Source organism: Equus quagga, chromosome 2 (assembly GCF_021613505.1).
Source record: "Equus quagga isolate Etosha38 chromosome 2, UCLA_HA_Equagga_1.0, whole genome shotgun sequence".
In the NCBI taxonomy this organism is placed as follows: Eukaryota; Metazoa; Chordata; class Mammalia; order Perissodactyla; family Equidae; genus Equus; species Equus quagga.
This window is the reverse complement of record NC_060268.1, coordinates 64747089-64767234: the sequence shown is the minus strand read 5'-3', so window position 1 is coordinate 64767234 and position 20146 is coordinate 64747089. Positions and strand designations below refer to the sequence as shown.

Here is a 20146-nt window from a genome sequence, read left to right as displayed (position 1 = left end):
ATTCTTCCAGCCTATAGTATATTGGTCCTTCTTGATCTAGTCCATTTGCCAATCTCATTCTCTAGCCATGTTAACTAATTGTCTTCCCTGAAACTGTCAGTACCCTCTTTCTTTTATGCCGTTAGGTAAAGTCACTTCTCCTTGCCTTCTTGTCAGATTTCAGAGTAATTTACTCAGTCACTCACCAGATATATTTACTGAATATTTACTGTGTGCTTTGTACTGACCCTTTATGAGAATTCTTCCTTACATCCTTTTTCCTTCTTGGATTGAATCTTATGTGTCTCTCTTTGTACATCCGTAATATCCTGGTTGTTGCTCTATAATAAACCTATCAACTCAGTATGATAGGTGCTAGTTTACCTATTTCTCTACTAGTTTGTAAGCCCCTTTAGAACAGGTAGCGTATTACTTATTTACATATTTGAATGGTGCCTATCACAGTGCCCAATTGATAAGTACTTATTGAGTAAATCATTAAATAATAAATTGATTCCAGCATGTGGCAATAGCATGAATATGTAAAGAAAGTACATCTTTGAGCCTTATTTAGTAAGGTCTGGCCAAAGTATAATGTCTGAAAGAATGGGTAGTGGTATATCAGCCTGGAAAGAAAGTAAACTTTATGTCATGGGAGGGTCTTGTGTGCCACGTATTGACTTTATTTTGCTTTATTGGAAAAAAAAAGAGACTTATATGTTTTGAATTTAACGTGAATAACACTAATGGTGTCCATAACACAGTTTTAATGGTAAATGTACTAAAATGATCTGGATAATAGTATTCTTTATGCTGTTGTGTCTTCTCTGAAAAAATGTTTGTCTAGCTTGTGTTAAGCTTTGTTATTTATATCAACCAATTTGTTTTCTTCTAGTGCCTATGTTGAAAAATATCTACTGGAGAAGTCCAGACTCGTTTATCAAGAGCATAATGAACGGTACATATTTTTATCTATATTATTAGATCAAGTTAACGTTTGCATATGCAGATTGACTTTTAGGATCTTTGTATATTATGACCCTTAATTCAGTTTATACCATACATAGCTTTACATGTAATGCTATTTATATCATGGGGCAGAACACAGCACTTTTTCAGAGGCTGCTAGAAGGAGGTTTTTTAATGAGTATGTAGAATTCTGTTGCCTTTTCCAAATTCTAGGCAAACTATCAGAAAGGAAAACACTGGTATCACAGGTGGTATCTTTTAGCTCTTTGTGAGCGTTTTTGCATTTTTCCATGTTTTAGTGTTCTTTCTCTAATTTGCGAGGTTTTTAATTAAGCTCTTCATTTCATTATAATGTTTGAGGTATATGGGACTTCAGAGATGATATATGTATCTTCCTATAGGTGAAGAAACCAAATATCAGAGAGGTAAATGATTGGCTTCATGTTACAGTGAGACAAAATAGTGTTAAGAGTCAGAGTTTGAAGTTAAACAGACCTGTATTCAAATTTTAGATGTTCCTTTGGCATCTCACTTAAACTCTCTGCTTCTTATTTATTACTTTTTTACAGATGGAAAACTATCTTAGAATTGTTTAAAGGATTAAATGAAATACATTTATAAAATACTCAGTGTGGTCCTTATATATAATAAAAGTTCAATAATTAATAGCTAACATTATCATAATGAATTACCTGCAAGGTTAGGATTAGAACTCAGCCTTTTCTATTAATTTTTTTGTGGCTCGCAGAAGAGGAAATCTGACTTAGAGTTGTTTCAAAATGAAGGGAAGACAGTTTCAGGAAGAGAATAGCTCTAGAAAGACTTGCAGAGCTAACAGGTACTGCTATTAGAAAGTTATTAGTAACTTTTTCTAATACATTTTAATGGAATGGCAGGGATATAAGCTGATTTTCCTTGATGTGAAGAATCAATGGGAGATGAAGATCCAGAGCTTATAAACTGATTCTCTGTTATCTTGTTGGATTTTATTTGCAGATGTATATATAATCCTTATTATATGTTACTGGATTTGGCTTGCTAGTATTTTGTTGAGGACTTTCTGTGTCTCTATTCATAAGGGATATTGCTGTATGGGTTTTTTTCTCTTGATGTTGTTGGCTGGTTTTGGTATCTGGGTAATAGTGGCTCATAGAATGAGATAGGAAGAGTTTGTGAAGGATTGGGTTAGTTCTTTAAATGTTTGATAGAATTCACCAGTGAAGCCATCTGGTTCTGGGTTTTTATTTTGGGGAAGTTTTGGTTATTAATTCAAATGCTTTAGTTGTTTTAGATCTCTTTAGATTTTCTATTTCTTCTTTAGTCAGATTTGGTAGTTTTTTTCTTTCTAGGAATTTGTCCATTTCATCTAGATTATCTAATTTGTTGGCCAAAAAAAAAAATGTTTATAGTATTCCCTTATAATCTTGTTTATTTCTGTAAGGTTCATAGCAGTGTCCCCCCTTTCATTCCTGAGTTTGAGTCTCCGCCTCTTTCTTAGTTCTTTTGGGCTGCAAAATACCACAAACTGGGTAGCTCATAAAAGCACAAATTTATTTCTCACAGTTCTGGAGGTTGGGAAGTTCAAGATGAAGGCACTTGCAGTATGAGCGGCTATTCTAGTGAGAGCCCTCCTTCTGGTTCATAAGCCTTGCCACCTTGATGGGTCCTCACCTGGTGGAAGGGAATAGGGAGCTCTATGGGATCTCTTTTGTAAGAGGACTAATCCCATTCATGAGGGCTCCACCCTCATGACCTAATCACCTCCCAAAGGCCCCACATCCTAATACTGTCACCTTTTGGGGTTAGGAGTTCAACATAGGAATTGGAGGGGTACACATTCAGACCATAGCAATCTCCCCCCTCTTTTTGATCAGTTTAAATAAAGATTTATCAATTTTGTTGATCTTTTCAAAGGAGTGAGTTTTGGTTTCATTGATTTTTCTCTATTCTCTGTTTTATTTCTGCTCTCATGCTTATTACTCCCTTCCTTCTGCATGCTTTGGGTTTAGTTTGCTCTTTTTTCTTCTAATTTTTTAAGGGGGAAGGTTGGGTTATAGATTTGAGATTTTTCTTCATTTAAAATACGGGTTTACAGCTATAAAGACCCACTGAGCACTGCTTCAGCTGTTTCCCATGTTTTGTTATATTGTGTTTTTGTTTTCATGCATCTCAATGTATTTCTAATTTCGTGTGTGATTCTTCTTTGATCTTATTTAGGAGTGTGTTGAATTTTGACGTATTTGTGAAATTTGGAAATTTCTGTTATTAATTTCTAATTTCATTGTAAGGTGGTCAGAGAGTATACTTTGTATAATTTTACTCCCCTTAAATTTATTCATACTTGTTTTATAGTCTAACATTGTCTGTCCTGGAGAATATTGCATGTGTGCTTGAGCAAATATGTATCCTGCTGTTCTTGGATGGAGTATTCTATAAATGTCTCTTAGGTCTAGTTGACATTTAGTATTTTTCAAATCGTCTTTTTCTTTGTTGATCTTTTGTCTAGTTGTGGTGTTCATTATTGAAAGTGAGTATTGAAATATTTCCAGTACTGTCTTTAAATTGTTTATTTCTTCCTTTAATTCTTTTAGCTTTTGCTTCATGTATTTTGGGGCTCTGTTTTTAAATGCATTTATGTTTAGAACTGTTATATCTTCTTGATGGATTGGCTCTTTTGTCTTTATAAAATGTCCTTTGATTTAATAAGAATTTTTGTCTTAAAATCTGTTTTATCTGATATTAGTGTAGATAGTAAGCTTTCTTTTGGTTGCTGTTTGCATGTTATCTTTTTCCATCCTTTTTCTTTCAACCTGTTTGTGTCTTTGAATCTATAGTGTATCCTTTGTAGACAGCATGTAGTTAGATCATTTTTTCTTTTTAAATCTCTTCTGCCAGTTAACCACCTGTGGACTGGAGAGTTTCGTCCACTTATATTTAATGTAATTATGAAGGAGAATTTTTTAATATTATTTTTATTTGTTTTGTATATGTTTTATGATGTTTTTGTTCCTTTAGTCTCCTATTACTCCCTTATTTTGTATAAATAAATATTTTCTAGTGTACCATTTTAATTCCATTGGTGTTTCTTTTATATATTTCTTGGGTTATTTTCTTAATGGTTGCACTGGTGATTACAGTAAACATCTTAACAATCTGGTTTGGATTAATAACTTAATTTTAATAGTATACAAATAACTTTGGTCCTATGTATCTCTCTTCATTTGCCCCTCCTTTGTGCTGTTATTGTCATACAGATTACATCTTTATAATAGTTGACCCAACATTACAGATTTATAATTATTGCTTTTTTGCAGGTATCTTTAAAATCTAATAGGAAAAAAAGTGTTACAAACAAAACATAATTTATACTCTTTTTTGTATTTATGTATGTAGTTACCTTTACTAGTGCTGTTTATTTCTTTATGTTTAACTGGATCTTGTTTAGTCTCCTTTTATTTCAGCCAGAAAAGCTCCCTTTAGCATTTCTTGTAGGGCCCCTCTGCTATATATGAAGTCTCTTATTTTTGTTTATCTGGGACTGTCCTAATTTCTCCTTTATTTTTCAAGGATAGTTTTGCTGGATATATAGTTCTTGATTGATAATGTTTTTCTCTCAGTACTTTGAATATATTATCCTTCTGCCATGGTTCCTGATGAGAAATTAGCTGGTTATCTTATATTAGGATCTCTTGATGAAGCATTTCTCTCATGGTGCTTTGAAAATTTTGTCTTTGTCTTTCAACAATTTTGTTTTGTCTAGGTATGGATCTCTTTGAGTTTCTTTTCCCTGGAGTTTGTTGAGTTTGTTGAATGGGTAAATTGTTTTTCATCAAATTTGGGGAATTTTGGTCATTATTTTTTCAAATATTCTTTCTGCCCCTTTCTTTCCTTTCCTTTTGGGACTCCCATTGTGCATATGTTGGTCTCCCACATTATGCATGTGTTGGTGTCTGCTTAATGGTGTTCCATACATCTCTGAGACTCTGTTCATTTTTCTTCATTCATTTTTCTTTCTGTTCTTCAGACTGTTCTCAAGTGACTTGTCTTCAAGTTTGCTGATTCTTTTTTCTGCCCGCTCAAATCTGTCGTTGAGCTCCTCTAGATACTTTGTGTGAGAGTGTGTGTGTGGAAGATTAGCCCTAAGCTAACTGCTGCCAATCCTTCTCTTTTTGCTGAGGAAGACTGGCCCTGAGCTAACAGCCATGCCCATCTTCCTCTACTTTATATGTGGGACACCTACCACAGCATGGTGTGCCAAGTGGTGCCATGTCCACACCCAGGATCTGAACTGGTGAACCCTGGGCCGCCGAAGCAGAACCTGCGCACTTAACTGCTGCGCCACCAGGCTGGCCCCTCCTCTAGATACTTTTTCATTTTAGTTATTATATTTTTCAACTCTAGAATTCCTTTTTGATTTTTTAAATAAGTTCTCTATATTTATCGATAGTCTTTATTTGATATGATAGATGTGATTTCATACTCTCCTTTAGTTCTTTAAACATGATTTCCTTTAGTTCTTTGAATGTATTTAAAACAACTGATTAAAAGTCTTATAAGTCTAATGTTTGGGCTTCTTCAAGAACAGTTACTATTAAAATCTTTAAAAAAAACGTGGGGCCGGCCCTGTGGCTGAGTGGTTAAGTTCACACAGTCTGCTTTGGTGGCCCAGGGTTTCAACGGTTCGGATCCTGGGCATGGACATGGCACCACTCATCAAGCCATGCTGAGGCAGCGTCCGACATGCCACAACTAGAGGGACTCACAACTAAAAATGCACAACTATGTACCAGGGGGCTTTGGGGAGAAAAAGGAAAAATAAAATCTTTAAACCCCCCTCCCCCCAAAAAACAGTTACTATTGATTGTTTTTTCTCTTTTGTATGCGCTATGCTTTCTTTGCATGCCTCTTAATGTTTTTGTTGAAAATTGGCCATTTTAAATAATCATGTGGCAGCTCTGGAAATGAGATTCTCCCACTCTCACGGTTTATGGTGATTGTTTTTGTTCCTGCTGTTTGTGTTACAACTTTTCTGAGCTACTTTCATGAAGTCTCTTTTTTTTGAGTGTGGCCACTGGAGTATCTGCTTGGTTAGCTTGGTTGTCAGGTAATGATTAAACAGAGATTTCCTTAAATTCTTGATGTGGGGCTCCTTATATGTATTGGGCCATGCCTTAACACTCAGGTAGGTATTTTATAATTGTGACTTAGCCTTTACTTCCTGTTTGTACAGGTTAGCCAGAGGTGAGAGCTTTGTACTTCCTCTGGTCTTTGCTGAATGGACATGCTGCCCTGGACATGCACACAGGCTGATACGTGCACATGGCCTTCTAGATTTCCAGGAATGTATTGGAGCTTTTCAACACCTGTGTGGAGATCTCAATTACTAGCTTTTCCCTTTAATTTTTTTGGTTAGTTTATTGTTTGCCCCAACATTTATCCACCACTTCAGGCAGCTGACGTTTTCAGTTGTCCGTAATTGTTTTCTGCATGCCCTGGGGGAAAAGATTTTCACACTGGGCTAACTCTGAGTCAGGTTAAATAAAGACAGTTTTGAATGTGGCTTCTTCCAGGTAACCACCAGACAGTACAAATAATGATATTTCTTAGGAATGATTCTCTGAACAAACTCTAACTTTGGTCTGCCCTTCTTGGAGGCTACCAGCCTTCTGATGTTCATCATTATAAGCTGTTGGTTTGAAGGCTATCGTGGAGCAGGAGGTGGAATAAGGCAAGATAAAAGGCCACAAAGGTTGCCATTTTTACTGAGATTTAGCTATTTTTCTTGTGTAAAGACTCCCTGGATTGCTGTAAGCTTTTGGTTAACTTCCAGAGTTCTGAAAAAGCTGATTCTGACAAATTTGCCAGTTTTCTAATTGGTTTTATGGAGGAGAGAATTTTCGGAGGCCTTAACTTTGCCGCATCACTGCCTTCATCCCCCTCTTTTGAACTCAGCATCCAAAACATCATTCTATTTTGAAGGAGTACTTAAATATTGAATTTATCATCTTTGTATTAAAAAACTGAGGCAAGGCTGAAACATTTACTAATTAATGTTTGCTTTTTTTCTTGTTCAATGATAACCATAGATCATGTGCATTATAAAATCATACTTCTTTATTTCCAACAGGAACTATCATGTATTCTATTACCTCCTGGCAGGAGCAAGTGAAGAAGAGAGATTAGCATTCCATCTTAAACAACCAGAAGAATATCATTATCTCAATCAGGTGAGAGTTCATGAAAAGCATTTTGAAATGTAGGGCATTATTAAATTTTACCTCTTGAGAGAAAGTTTATTGTAGCATTCTTTGTTTTCAAACCTGGTAATGGCTATTAACTAGCATTTTCTTTTCTTTTCTTTTTTTTTAAGATTGGCACCCAAGCTAACATCTGTTGCCAATCTTTTTCTTTCTTTCTTTTTCTACTTCTTCTCCCTAGAGCCCCCAGTTCATGGTTGTATATTCTAGTTGTAGGTCCTTTTGGTTGTTTAGCATTTTCATACATGCAGTCTAAAAATATATGTGATGTAATTGTCAAATTTCAAAATTACTTTTACTCTCATATGTGTTGTAAAAGACTAGTTATTTGTGTGCCTTTTGCTTTTTGTGAGACACTTTAAGAGAGTAATAAGTTGTTTATACGTACCTCCATGTTAGAAAAATGCTTTACTCATTCCCAAGTGGTTTACCTTTTGTAGACCACAGCATGTTAAATGTAACTAATGATTAATGTCCTTGCAAGGGATTACTTGAAACCTTATTTGCATGTTTTGAAGTCTAATACATGTACTTCTTTGCATGACATTATGATAAGGACTTAGAGTATGACTATTTTAATATTTTAGTGAGTGATCCCTTTAAACATTCAATGTGAAATTCATCAAAAGAAATGATTTATTAGAGAATTTGTATCTTTCCTTGAAACTCAAAATTCACTTCCGTAATAATGAGCAATTCTCACTTTTCATTACATTGGTTTCTGTAATTTTCTTATTCCTCATATTAACAAAAATTCTAGAATATTAATAGAATTGGTGTGACAGTAGATCACTTAAATAACAGATTGTCTCCCTTTATTTTTTAATCATTTGAGGCAAAATGTAATGTCTGGAAAAAAATTCACGTATGATAATTTGAAAAATCTGTACGAAGGTTTTATAAGCAAATTAGCACATTGATGATGACTCAAAGATTGTAGTCTGTACTTAGGGTTGTGAAAGTAACATCTTAGACCTCTCCCAAGATATACAGCATGCTGTATAAGTGATATTTCTTAATTTTGAAACTACATGTTTATATAAACTAACATAACTCTGTATTAATATATGGAGAACTTCGAAATTATTCAGAACATCATTTTCTGGTATAATTCTGGGTATTTTTACTGTATAGAATGAAGTAGGTTAGAAAAATAGTTGTCATAGTTTGAGTTTTTCCCCTTGCATGTTTATTTGCATTATATTTGGTTGATTAAATATTTTCCTTTTTAAAAAGTAGTAACTGCCCATAAATGAGCTGATAGTTGTTAGTATTAGAGAAATCTAGAGTTTATTATTGTTTTCCACATCTTTTTGTAATCAGTGGCCATACTATACATATTCTTGTCATAAGATCATTATTCATAGATATGGGACCCAGCAGTTAATGTAAATCTCAGAGTCACTGGACAATAGCAGATATGATTGATTATAATGATCTCCCAGAATCTGAATGTTTACGTAATTGTTTCTTGTTTTATGCTGCTATACAAAACAACTTTCTTTGGATAACAGCAATCCTTCCTCAACACTTACATCTAAGAGGTGATTAGAAAAGTGTGATAACCATTACTTCTACCTAACTAATCTGCCTTACTTTCAGATAACAAAGAAACCCCTCAGACAGAGCTGGGATGATTATTGCTATGACTCTGAGCCGGTCAGTACAAGTACCTAACTATTCTGTGTTCCTGTTAAAGGATCCTCACCTTGCTTGTTTGCATCTATCTCATGACTTAGAAAATCAGCAGAAATACTAATAAAGAATCTAGGAAAGGAGAAGTCAATATTTAATTTCTTCAAATTGATTTGTCTGTATGTCTATGGTTTGTTGGTTAAAAAGCAGTCAGTTTACTTTTTTGAATATTTTTTGTTGCTAAATGTTTAGTCTGTTCACTACGTACTTTGACAAACAAATTGATTGCATTCCTGATTTTTGAGCATTGATGTGGATCCTTATGAACTGTAGTTTTTTCTTGACATTTATTTTTTCAGTTAATTTTTAGTAGTTTCATTACCCACATATTATGAATAGTACTATTATTTTAGATTTAGATTTTTTTGTAAGATTTTTTTTAAAAAATTTTTCTTTTTCTCCCCAAAGCCCCCCAGTACATAGTTGTATATTCTTCATTGTGGGTCCTTCTAGTTGTGGCATGTGGTATGATGAGCAGTGCCATGTCTGCGCCCAGAATTCAAACCAATGAAACACTGGGCCGCCTGCAGCGGAGCGCGTGAACCTAACCACTCGGCCATGGGGCCAGTCCCTAGTACTATTATTTTAAAAAGTGATATGTATCAATTTAACAATCAATGTAACAGTCTTTTCACAAAATGAATACATGTATATTTTTTCTTTCATTTTTTTTTTTAACAGCAAGAGAGGCTATAGCCTTTATATAATTTTCCACAAATTAAGAATTGAAATTCCTATAAATAAGATTATATGTTTTAAATTGAATGATTTAAGGGCATATATGATGTAGTATAATTTGAGTAGGTAAATTTAGCTTTATTTCTTACATTTTATAAGGACAAATTTGTAATCATAGAAAGAGCACAAAAAATCTTTCACTTCAGTTTGCAATTAGGTCAGATGTAAAAAAAAAAGGCTGAAAACATGCACTTATCTATATCTATTAATTAACTAATGAACTAATTTATTAACTGTTCCTCCTGGAAACATATCGTGTCTTAGTCCTTTCTTTAAATAACCATTACTTTAATTTTTTACTGTATGTGATTACATACTTCATTAATTATAAAACTGGCCTATTTTAGAGTTGAGAAGGATCAGTAATTATGGATATTAATTTCTTCCTTCAGGCAAAGTTTAATTGCATGAACATTTCGTAGTAAATCAAGTAATTTATGGTTTCAGATTTTAGATTTTGGAACATAAATTTTAGACATTTCAATTTATAGATTCAGATAAATATTGGAGAAAAATTTTATACTATTTTGCCACTTGAGAAGCTTCCATGTTTCACTTCCTATACCAAGTGACCGTGCCTCATTGGGAAGTAGGAAGGAGACAGGGAAACTTGTATGGCAAATATAAGATTTGGTTGCCTGTTTAGAGCTTAACATGAAACTGTGAACTCATCTGCTGTTGTTTAGAGGCAGTCTCTAAGTTAATGCTTAAGCATTTGGGCTCTGACTTGAATTCTAGTTCATCCACTTCCTAGTTTTGAGAACCTGAGCAGGTCACTTAATTCTTTTGTTTCCATCATCTGTTTAAGGGGATAATGTCTTTAACTTTTGTGAGTATTAAATTAGACAATGCATATAAACAGCTTGATAGAGTACTTAATACTTAGTAAGTGCACAATAAATGTTCCTACCATTGCTGCTATCATTGAAATCATCATCATTCATCTTTTCCTTTTGGAAGAACTTTGTAGCCATACTCTGCTACTCTCTTAACATTACTTTCATCGCTTTCTTCCCATTTATTGTTTTCAAATCTATTATAGTTTGAACTTTGATTAATTTCTGCTTTTGTCTCAGGAGTTAATTAATGAAACAACCAGTCACTCTGAAGATCTTCTGGTTTATTCTTTCCTCTTAACTCCTCATGGTAAATTTGGGGGCAAACTAAACTTTATTTCCGTCTGAGTTGTTAGAACTTATGTGACTAGCATTATGGGAAGAGAGGATTGTTAAGGTCTGTTTTGCCATTTGTGCTGTATTACTTATCGTACATTTTATGTAATTGATCCCAAGGGGCACTATAGTGAGAAAATTGCATTTAATAAGGGACCTGTTGTTGCCCACTATATGGTGACTTAATACCTTTTAAGGGTTGTTCTGTTAAATAAGATGAAGCAACTAATGTTGCCTAGGAGATAGCAGAGGATTTAGAATTGGATAGATTTTGGTTTGGCCATCCTTGTTATTTAGGCAAGTTATTTAACCTCTGTGTCTATTTTCTTCCCTAGAAATTTACATATAATTATATATACATACATATAATTATCTTCTTGTGTTTTGGGGATTTAGTGAGATTATATGTGTCAGGTGACTTTCATAGTGTCTGATAAGTCGAAGATGTTTGGTACATACTGATTTCTCTTCTTATATGGTAATAATCTATTCAAATAATTTTACCTTAAAGCTAGTTCTCAATAACTTTTATGTAAAAGGTTAGTCTCACCTAATTTTTTTATTTATCTGAACCAAGGTTTGAGTGGTTTAAGGGTCCATCTATCGGGCAGAGATTTAATGAGAATTATTACAGTAAGTGATAGTCTCAGAACACTACCATGTCCACTATGCTGCAGAGGGATTAGAACTTATTATCCTGTTGAGACCAAGCTCTCACCCTGGTCATCACTACCTTTACAGGAACCCAACCATCTGTAGAGTACCTGGCAACCTGTTTTCCCATGAGGTAGACCTGCTGCAGTGCTTTCAGGGATCCTGATGCAACTTGGGTAGAATCCTTTGAATCTATAATGTTTCTATTCTCCTTATTTTAAGTATTTCTACAGCATAAAGACTCTTACCTCCATTCCCTTGTAGTCTGTTAAGTTCATGGTCATTCTCTCAAATACTGCCTTTGTGGCTTTACTCCTCATCGTCTGTCAGTCCAATATGAGGTCTCTGCATGCAGCAAAACTTACTTTGCATATATTTTTCCATTTAAAAACCACTTTAACATCCATATTATATTTGATCATTATAAAACCACTGGTTGGAGTTAGTATGATTACCTTTCTCACAAGAAGCAGCAATGACTTAAAATTTAAGTGGCTTCCCCCATTGTGTTGAAGCAAGTTAGTAATGTTACTGGGATTCCAGTGAAGCCTCTGTTCTTTATATTCTTTTCCTTAAATGATCTCTGGCATCTTTACTAACTCTCAAAGTCAATTATTCTTATTTATGTCCTGTACTGTCAACTTGAAGTTATAAAAAAGTATGATTTTTCTAAATACCATTCTAGGAAATACAGACAAAAGAAATGTATAATTTGACTCTACCCTTTACTTTCTCTCCCTCATACCCATGTCAAATGCCTACTACCTGCCAGGCTTATCGTAGGCACTTGTAAATGAGAAAGGGTTCTCATCATTCCACACAAAGGGAAAAAAAGGCTCATAGCATGAAAGAACATTTTGGTGTGTTTGTTGGGAGTGTGCAGTGGCATGTTATCAAGCAAGACTACAGCTAGAGCTGAGTTGGGCAAGAGGAACCAGCTATCTTTTTCCGGTGGAAAGGTTTGTGGCAGTTATTGGTTAGTTCCCTGCCTTATTCTTTGAACCTTACCATTTCGTTGTTCTCTGAGTGACCTCCAACAGCCAGTATTTGCAGCTTGGTGTCTGAAGACTTTTCTTAGAACTCTGGAAGGCCTTTGTGCTCTAGCATGGCCCCCTGGAAGAGCATAGGAATTAACAACTCCCTCCCCCTATCTGTAGAAATCCTCAGCCAGTGATGGGAGATGACATACAAATGGTCCAGCTTTCTTATCTCTCTGTGTTTTACCCTGTTTCCCAGAGATTACTTTGGGATTAAACTCTACTTACCCACTGTGGTAGGTACTTTAATAGTGAACCCTGTTTAGGCTACACTGCTTTCCCTATTTCTTTTCCCATTCCCTTACTACTTATGCTGAATCCTGGTTTCAAGGTCTACTTCTGTGGGAACCCAAATTAACCCAAATTAAGGTAAGGATATTTCTGGTTTGGTAGATTAACCATCCCTAGCTTTTCTAATACTGTTATCATCAGGGAAACAGTTAAGGTCATCAGTACATGTTTTTGAAAATAAATTATGATTTTGGTGTTTGTTAAGACCACTTTGTATTTCTGAAGAACATTCGATTGTGGATAACAGCAAATATAAATGTATATTTTAGTGCTTCTTTCAATTTACTTTCTCAGTATTTTATATACGTTGTTTTATTCATTTTGGGGGCAGATAAGAACACTGTCAGTTATGAGATTCATTGCTGTATTATTGAGTGGAAACATAACTTTTTTCCCCCCTCACTTATTTGTTATAGAAAAATATTAACCAAATCATAGAGTGAATGAGTTGTTTGTGGTTTGGGGGAGAAGAGAATCAAGAGCCTTTTAAAAAGCTTTTCTATAGGGGTTGGCCCCGTGGCACAGCGGTTAAGTTTGCATGTTACGCTTTGGTGGCCTGGGGTTTGCTGTTTTGGATCCTGGGTGCGGGCATGGCACCGCTTGGCAAGCCATGCTGTGGCAGGCGTCCCACATATAAAGTAGAGGAAGATGGACACGGCTGTTAGCTCAGGGCCAGTCTTCCTCAGCAAAAAGAGGGGGATTGGCAACAGATGTTAGCTCAGGGCTAATCTTCCTCAAAAAAAAAAAAAGCTTTGCTATAGATAAAAGAAGAATGTGTTAACTTAAAATTTTTTAGTGAGTAGTAGGACATGGGCATGTCTGTAGAAATATGTTTTAAAATTGCTTAGTCCAAATTTTATAGGCAGAAAATTAAATGAATGGATTTTCAGAAAGAACTTTTCTTGAAGTGAATTTGAAATTTTAAACTATGTGTGTGTACCTTTCTATATAGAGAATAAAAATATTTTTAACAGCGTTCTAAAATTTAGTATTTAATTGTAAACTTTATATTTAGATATATTCATTAACTCATTCTTCCAGTGCCTGAGGGGGTTGTACATCGTAGATACTCGATAAATACTTTTAAAAAAAATGAATGAGCAGTTTCTTTATTTCTCAAAAAGGAATGTTTCATTTAATTCAGTAAGTCAATGATTGTGTGTTTACGTCAGTAATTATCCACTGTATTCTTGGCTCACTTACTCAGTGCTGGAGATCTGCAGTGAATAAGACAAATAACAGTCCATGTGTTTACTAAGTACTTGATGCAACATTCCATAGGAAGATAGGCATTAAAAAAGTAAATATGTGTGAGGAGGTTTTTGAAAATGTAAGTGTAAGGGACTGTGAGAACATAGAGTAAAGAGACTTAAGGACTTATTTATTATTTTAAAGATTTAGATTATGTGTACAGATCGTGTTTTTTGGGAACTAAAATGCAAGGGTTACTCTAAAAATGAAATATTTTGGGCTGGCCCAGTGGTGCAGCGGTTAAGTGTGCACGTTCTGCTTTGGCGGCCCGGGGTTCGCCAGTTCAGATTCCGAGTGCAGACATGGCACCACTTGGCAAGCCATGCTGTGGTAGGCGTCCCACATATAAAGTAGAGGAAGATGGGCACGGATGTTAGCTCAGGGCCAGTCTTCCTCAGCAAAAAAGAGGAGAATTGGCAGCAGATGTTAGCTCAGGGCTAATCTTCCTTAAAAAAAAAAAAAACCATAATATTTTTTTATGGGTTTATCCACAGCTGTTTTTACTGACTCATGTGATGTCTGTTCTGTGCAGGTTTTTATACTTTCACATATACTTCTTTCTTTTGCAGAATGGTTACCATGTTGTTTATATTATTTCATTAGGAACTATTTATATTATATCTCATATCTGTGTACCATAAACATCTCTATATTATACAAATCTAGGCTCCACTTCTCAGCTAAATTACTGCCTCTTCTAAAATTTGTTTTTGTGTCCCAGGATCTAGTTCAGTGCCTTGCATGTGGGTAGGCATTCATTAAATATTTGTTGAGTAAATAGCATTGGTTTGTGGTATTGAACCCTCTTAAATACTTTGGATCTCCAAAACTCTTCAGAACCACTCAGAATCAAACTTGGTATTAGAAGAGTTTATAAGTATTGCTAGCTCTTTATCTTAAGTTACTGTTGAGATCCTTGCCTTGGTGATTGTGTAAGGGAGAAAAAAGGTAACTTACTGGTATTTTGGTAGGTATGTGTTTAGTTTGCATATCTGTAGTAAGATAAGATGTCTAATGAATTTGATGATGTCTAAATATTCACCAACTGTGATTTTTACACATGGGTGTTCTCATCTAAAATTACTTTATTTCTCTAGTGGCTTATGTTACTTTTCAATGGGTAGTCTTGATTTTTCCCCCCTTTTTTCTTAAACAGGATTGCTTCACAGTGGAGGGGGAAGATTTGAGGCATGACTTTGAACGCTTACAACTGGCTATGGAAATGGTAGGATTTCTTCCCAAGACACGAAGACAGTGAGTTTATTTGTTGTATTCTTATACCCTTAGTGGAGAACAAGTCATGATGTATGTTTCAAAAAATTCCTCTTCCTCGGTCCTTTTAAACAATTTTCTAACTGATGTTCCTGATCCAGTGCCTCCTCTATCTTAAGCATTGCTCACAAAATTTATTTTTCTAAAAGAGTTGTTTTGAATTGCTTTTTTTTGGTCATAAATTCTTTGAGAATCTTTTGAAAACTAGAGCTCTTCTTCCTGTAAAATGTACATCCATAAACATTTGCATGTAATTGCAAGCGTTCATTGTACCCCTGAAGCCTATCCAGGGACCTTACTTAAAAACTGTTGCTTTATAACGCTATTTAAAGTGTTATAGGTCTTGTTTTTTTATGTCAGTGATCTCTGATCTTGTTAAGGCATGGATACCTCTCAGTAAAACCTAATTTTCCATGTATTTTCCCTGTAAATTTATGTCTGTACTATTGTATGAACCGTATTTTGTTCATTGTAAATATAAGTAAAAGAGAAATGAGATAAGGATGAAGTATATTATATTTAAAATATATTTAAAATAAAACAAAATATTTAAAATCTTGACTGTCACCAGAAGAATGTAGTAACATATAACTTTTTTGAGGAGGGAATTAGTGTTGATAAATATTTCAGTTCTGATTATATTCTCAACTTTTTTTTTTTTAAAGATTGCCACCTGAGCTAACAACTGTTGCCAATCTTCTTCTTTGTTTTTTCTTTCTGCTTTTTCTTCCCAAATCCCCCCCAGTACCTAGTTGTATAATTTACAGCTAATTTAGTTGTGGGTCCTTCTAGTTGTGGCACATGGGACGCCGCCTCAGCGTGGCCTGATGAGTGGTGCCATGTCCCTGCCCAGGATCTGAACCAGTGAAGCCCTGGGCCACTGCAGCGGAGCATGCGAACTTAACCACTCGGCCATGGGGCCGGCCCCTATATTGTCAACTTTTAATCTTGTACCAGGAGTAGGAGAATATTAGTCCTGCCATTTTCTTGTTTGCTTGTGATTATATCATTGGTATGAATCTTCGATTGGCAGATTCTTTGCCCGGATCTTTTTATGAAAGATAAGTTAAAACCAAATAAGATAATATGTAAGTATGCAAACCAATTTAATTGGTGACAAACTACAATTCACTGGAAGTTACTAAATAAATGAGAGTACCTCTGTCAATTACTCCATGAGGTGTAATACCCTCGTTCTTCCTTCAGGATATCTCATTTACCTCATGTGACACCTGCCAGACTGACATATAGACTGAAGTGCCAGTCTATGTATTAAGTAATAGTGAAACTTCATTTCACTTTTTGTAGGTAACATAAGTTGGAAATACAGTGTTTACTTATCATGCACCTATCATGTGAAAGAGTCTTATGTGACTATATCTCATGTTGGAAACCACAGGAAACAATATGTTCCTAGTAGCCAGGTCTTCAATTAGACCCTTCTCTATCCCTTAGATATTATCTTCAGATATTCCCTAGCACAGGGTTTGTATTTTAACTAGATGGTGTTATCTAAAACATTATGTTGTATTCTGAACATTCATTATTTTCCCTATTCCATGAAGGAATGATTTTCATCTCCTTTCCACTCATTCAAATAACTTTCAATTTTTGGATAGAGAGCATATCATGTATACTACTGTTCGCCTCTCCTGTGACCACTATTGACTCTGCTAATAAATCACAATGTTATTTTCTACTGCACTTAGATCTAGCCCAGAATCTCTCTTAACACAACCTTGCAGGCAACCTAAAATTTGGCATGTGAATTGAAACCTTTTTGCTTTAGAGTACTGTTCATATCCTACCTTTTTAATGAAATTTTCCTTAACTGTGTTTGTTTCTATTTTCTGTATTTTAAGATATCCTGCCCTATAGTATAGTTATTTATTGTTATTTCCTTATGGAAGATTATAAGCTTTTGAGAACAGAGATTCTTACTCCTATTTATACTATTTATACTTTTTTTATACTATAGTATATTAAATTGTTTATGTGACATTTATTATTCCTGAAGACTTTGCATCACATATTTGTGTGTGAGAAAACACTGATGTGCTGATTTTTGAACCCCAAATTTTGAAACAATGTAATTTAGAAACCATATAAACTACTACTAAAAGTAGTTTTTAAAAAATGGGCCGTGAGTTTGTGTTTTTATGTCTTTTGTTTTCCATTAGTTTTTTCTTTTTTCCCTGAGAAAGATTTGCCTTGAGCTAATATCTGTTGCCAGTCTTCCTCTATTTTGTATGTGGATCACCACCACAGTGTGGCTGCAAGTGGTGTTAGGTCCTTGCCTGGGAACTGATCCTGGGCTGCTGAAGTGGAGTGCGCCGAACTTAAGCACTAGGCCACCAGAGCTGGCCCCATTCCATTAGAGTTTATAATGTTTATTGATACTGAGTTTACTCTTTGATTTAACCCAGAATACTTTTATGAATTATTCCTTTATAATTTACTTGTATTTTTTTGAGTCATGTTAATGATTCAAACATTTAAAAATTTTAAATTATTTGAAAAACGAGACCTATAAATTAGATACTGTATATCTGAAAGTATATATATTAGCTTCCTAAGTCAATATTTTTTTTTTTTAAGATTTTATTTTTTTCCTTTTTATCCTCAAAGCCCCCCAGTACATAGTTGTATATTCTTCATTGTGGCTCCTTCTAGTTGTGGCACGTGGGATGCTGCCTCAACGTGGTTTGATGAGCAGTGTCATGTCCACGCCCAGGATTCAAACCAACAAAACACTGGGCCGCCTGCAGCGGAATGTGCGAACTTAACCACTCGGCCATGGGGCCAGCCCCCTAAGTCAATATTTTTGTTTTATTTAGAATACTTATTAATTTTAGGAAAACACATAGTAAAAATTTCATGAGTAGAACAGATTTATCCTATGGAAGTACTGGACAAGGCACAAAGATGTGTGTATACATGGAGTTCCAGGAAGGGCTTTAGATGGAGTGTTCAGTTGTGTTAAAAATACCTCTGAGATGTGAGGTAAGTTAAAAACAATATATTTTTCTTAGTTACTTAGAGGTCTTTGGTAACCTCTGTGAGACACTTCAGTGGGTGGTAGATGCCAGAATCTGATAGTAAATAGGGAATAACAAAGTGACGACAGGAGTATAAGTTAACATTTCAATAGGCTTGTTTGTGAAAGGAAGGAGAAGATGTGGATCTAGGACAGATTGTTTAAAATAAGAGAGAAGTAAACGTGAGATTATTTTGATAGAAAGTTCTTATAGGTTCAGGTGAAAGACAGGAAGTAGGTATATAAATGTTCCTGAGTAAACTGGAGTTCCTGGGATGTAGAGCACAAGTGGAGGGATTAGTTTGTGCTTGGAGGAGGGGCACGTGTTCCTCTGAGACAGGAGGGGAGAACAGAAGGGAGGGTCCAGATGTAGATGTTTCACAGTAGAGGCCTAATATTAGATAATATTCCCTAATGGCCTTATACTGTTTTTTAAAAAGCATCTATCAGTATACTAAATATACAATATTTATCGATATTACACCATAATATGATGTAGGAGAACACTTCTTAAATATAACGAGTAATAAAAAAATCACCTAGTCTACTTGATTAAAAATTACAGATTCCAAGGCCTTTCCTTTAAAGATTCTGATTGAGTAGATCTGAAATAGACACTGTAGGGAAAGGGCATTCCAGGCAGGATGAAAAGCATTTAGAAAGGCATGAACTTTTCAAACTACAGCAGATTCAGATGAATAGCAAAAGTCCCCTTCAAACAACTATGTCTGATACGTGATACAATACTGAAAGTAAAGTTATGTAAAGCACTTTGCACAGTGCCTGACAGAGGAAATGCTCAATAAATTTTAGTTATTATAGTTATTATTCCTGTGTTTCTTCTTTTTCTAAAGATTAAATACTTCATATTTGTACTGATTAATTTGCTTGATTAGAATTTTAGAATGAAATAAGCTTAGAGAATGCACAAAAGCAAGCCATAATTTGTGGTTTTATTTTCGCAGGATTTTCTCTCTTCTCTCAGCAATACTACATTTGGGTAATATCTGTTATAAAAAGAAGACATACCGGGATGACTCCATAGATATCTGCAATCCTGAAATTCTGCCTATTGTCTCAGAATTATTAGAAGTGAGTGATTACATCTAAGTTTTCATTTCAAATACTGCATGACTTCTCAGTTTTTATTTTGTATAACTATTTTGAGAGTGTAGATGGGTTAATGCTTTTTATTAATGGTGTTTCTCCAAAAGATGGGATTTTTTGCTACATAGTGTACCAGAATCTGTAGAAGATTTGGATTTTCTCTCCTGCCTTGCCTTTCCCCAGATATCCATAACCCCTGAATTTGCTGGATAGGGTGAATATTTCATTCTAGATTGTATAATGTTCTAGGCCTTTGCTTGTTTTTCCCCTTCTGTATTTGAGCTATCTTCTCATACTAAGATTTTGTTTAGATTATTTTATTTGAAGATGGGCTATCTGGACGGAGAGAAAGGGTGCTACTTTTTCTTTCTTCGTGGCCAAATCAGAACCAAAGGTCTTCATCTCTCATCATGCTTCTTCCCATATCAAGGTTTTTATTACCTTAATCTTTCTTCCTGGAGTGATGATTTCTCATATTTTCCCCACTAACTTCTTATCTTGCTAGATTCATATTAAAAGAGGTGTTGGTTTTTATAGGCCCTCCCATCTGACAGAGCAAGGAAATATATGTGTGTATATTCACATATCTACAAATATCTTTATGTAACCATCTATATGTATATAAAGATAAACATGAGGCTATAATGATGTTTCTAACTAATCCGTTATCACATCTATCATTCTATG

At 34.8% G+C, this 20146-nt stretch overlaps 1 protein-coding gene across 8 annotated transcripts in view; it reads left to right on the top strand.

Annotated features, from left to right (window-relative positions):
* LOC124233768 (unconventional myosin-IXa) overlaps positions 1-20146 on the top strand; it is a 289503-nt gene that overhangs the window by 74138 nt on the left and 195219 nt on the right. For 6 of the 8 annotated variants that reach the window (XR_006887148.1, XM_046650967.1, XM_046651007.1 and 3 more), the window contains exons 4-8: positions 875-937; positions 7076-7175; positions 8808-8864; positions 15200-15297; positions 19318-19444. Coding sequence is in view for 7 of the 8 variants with exons in the window: in XM_046650967.1 (XP_046506923.1) it covers positions 875-937; positions 7076-7175; positions 8808-8864; positions 15200-15297; positions 19318-19444 (445 nt within the window). In the remaining variant the exon portion in view is untranslated. The remainder of the gene's footprint in view (positions 1-874; positions 938-7075; positions 7176-8807; positions 8865-15199; positions 15298-19317; positions 19445-20146) is intronic. The other 2 variants (XM_046650998.1, XM_046650990.1) reach the window with 1 other exon arrangement.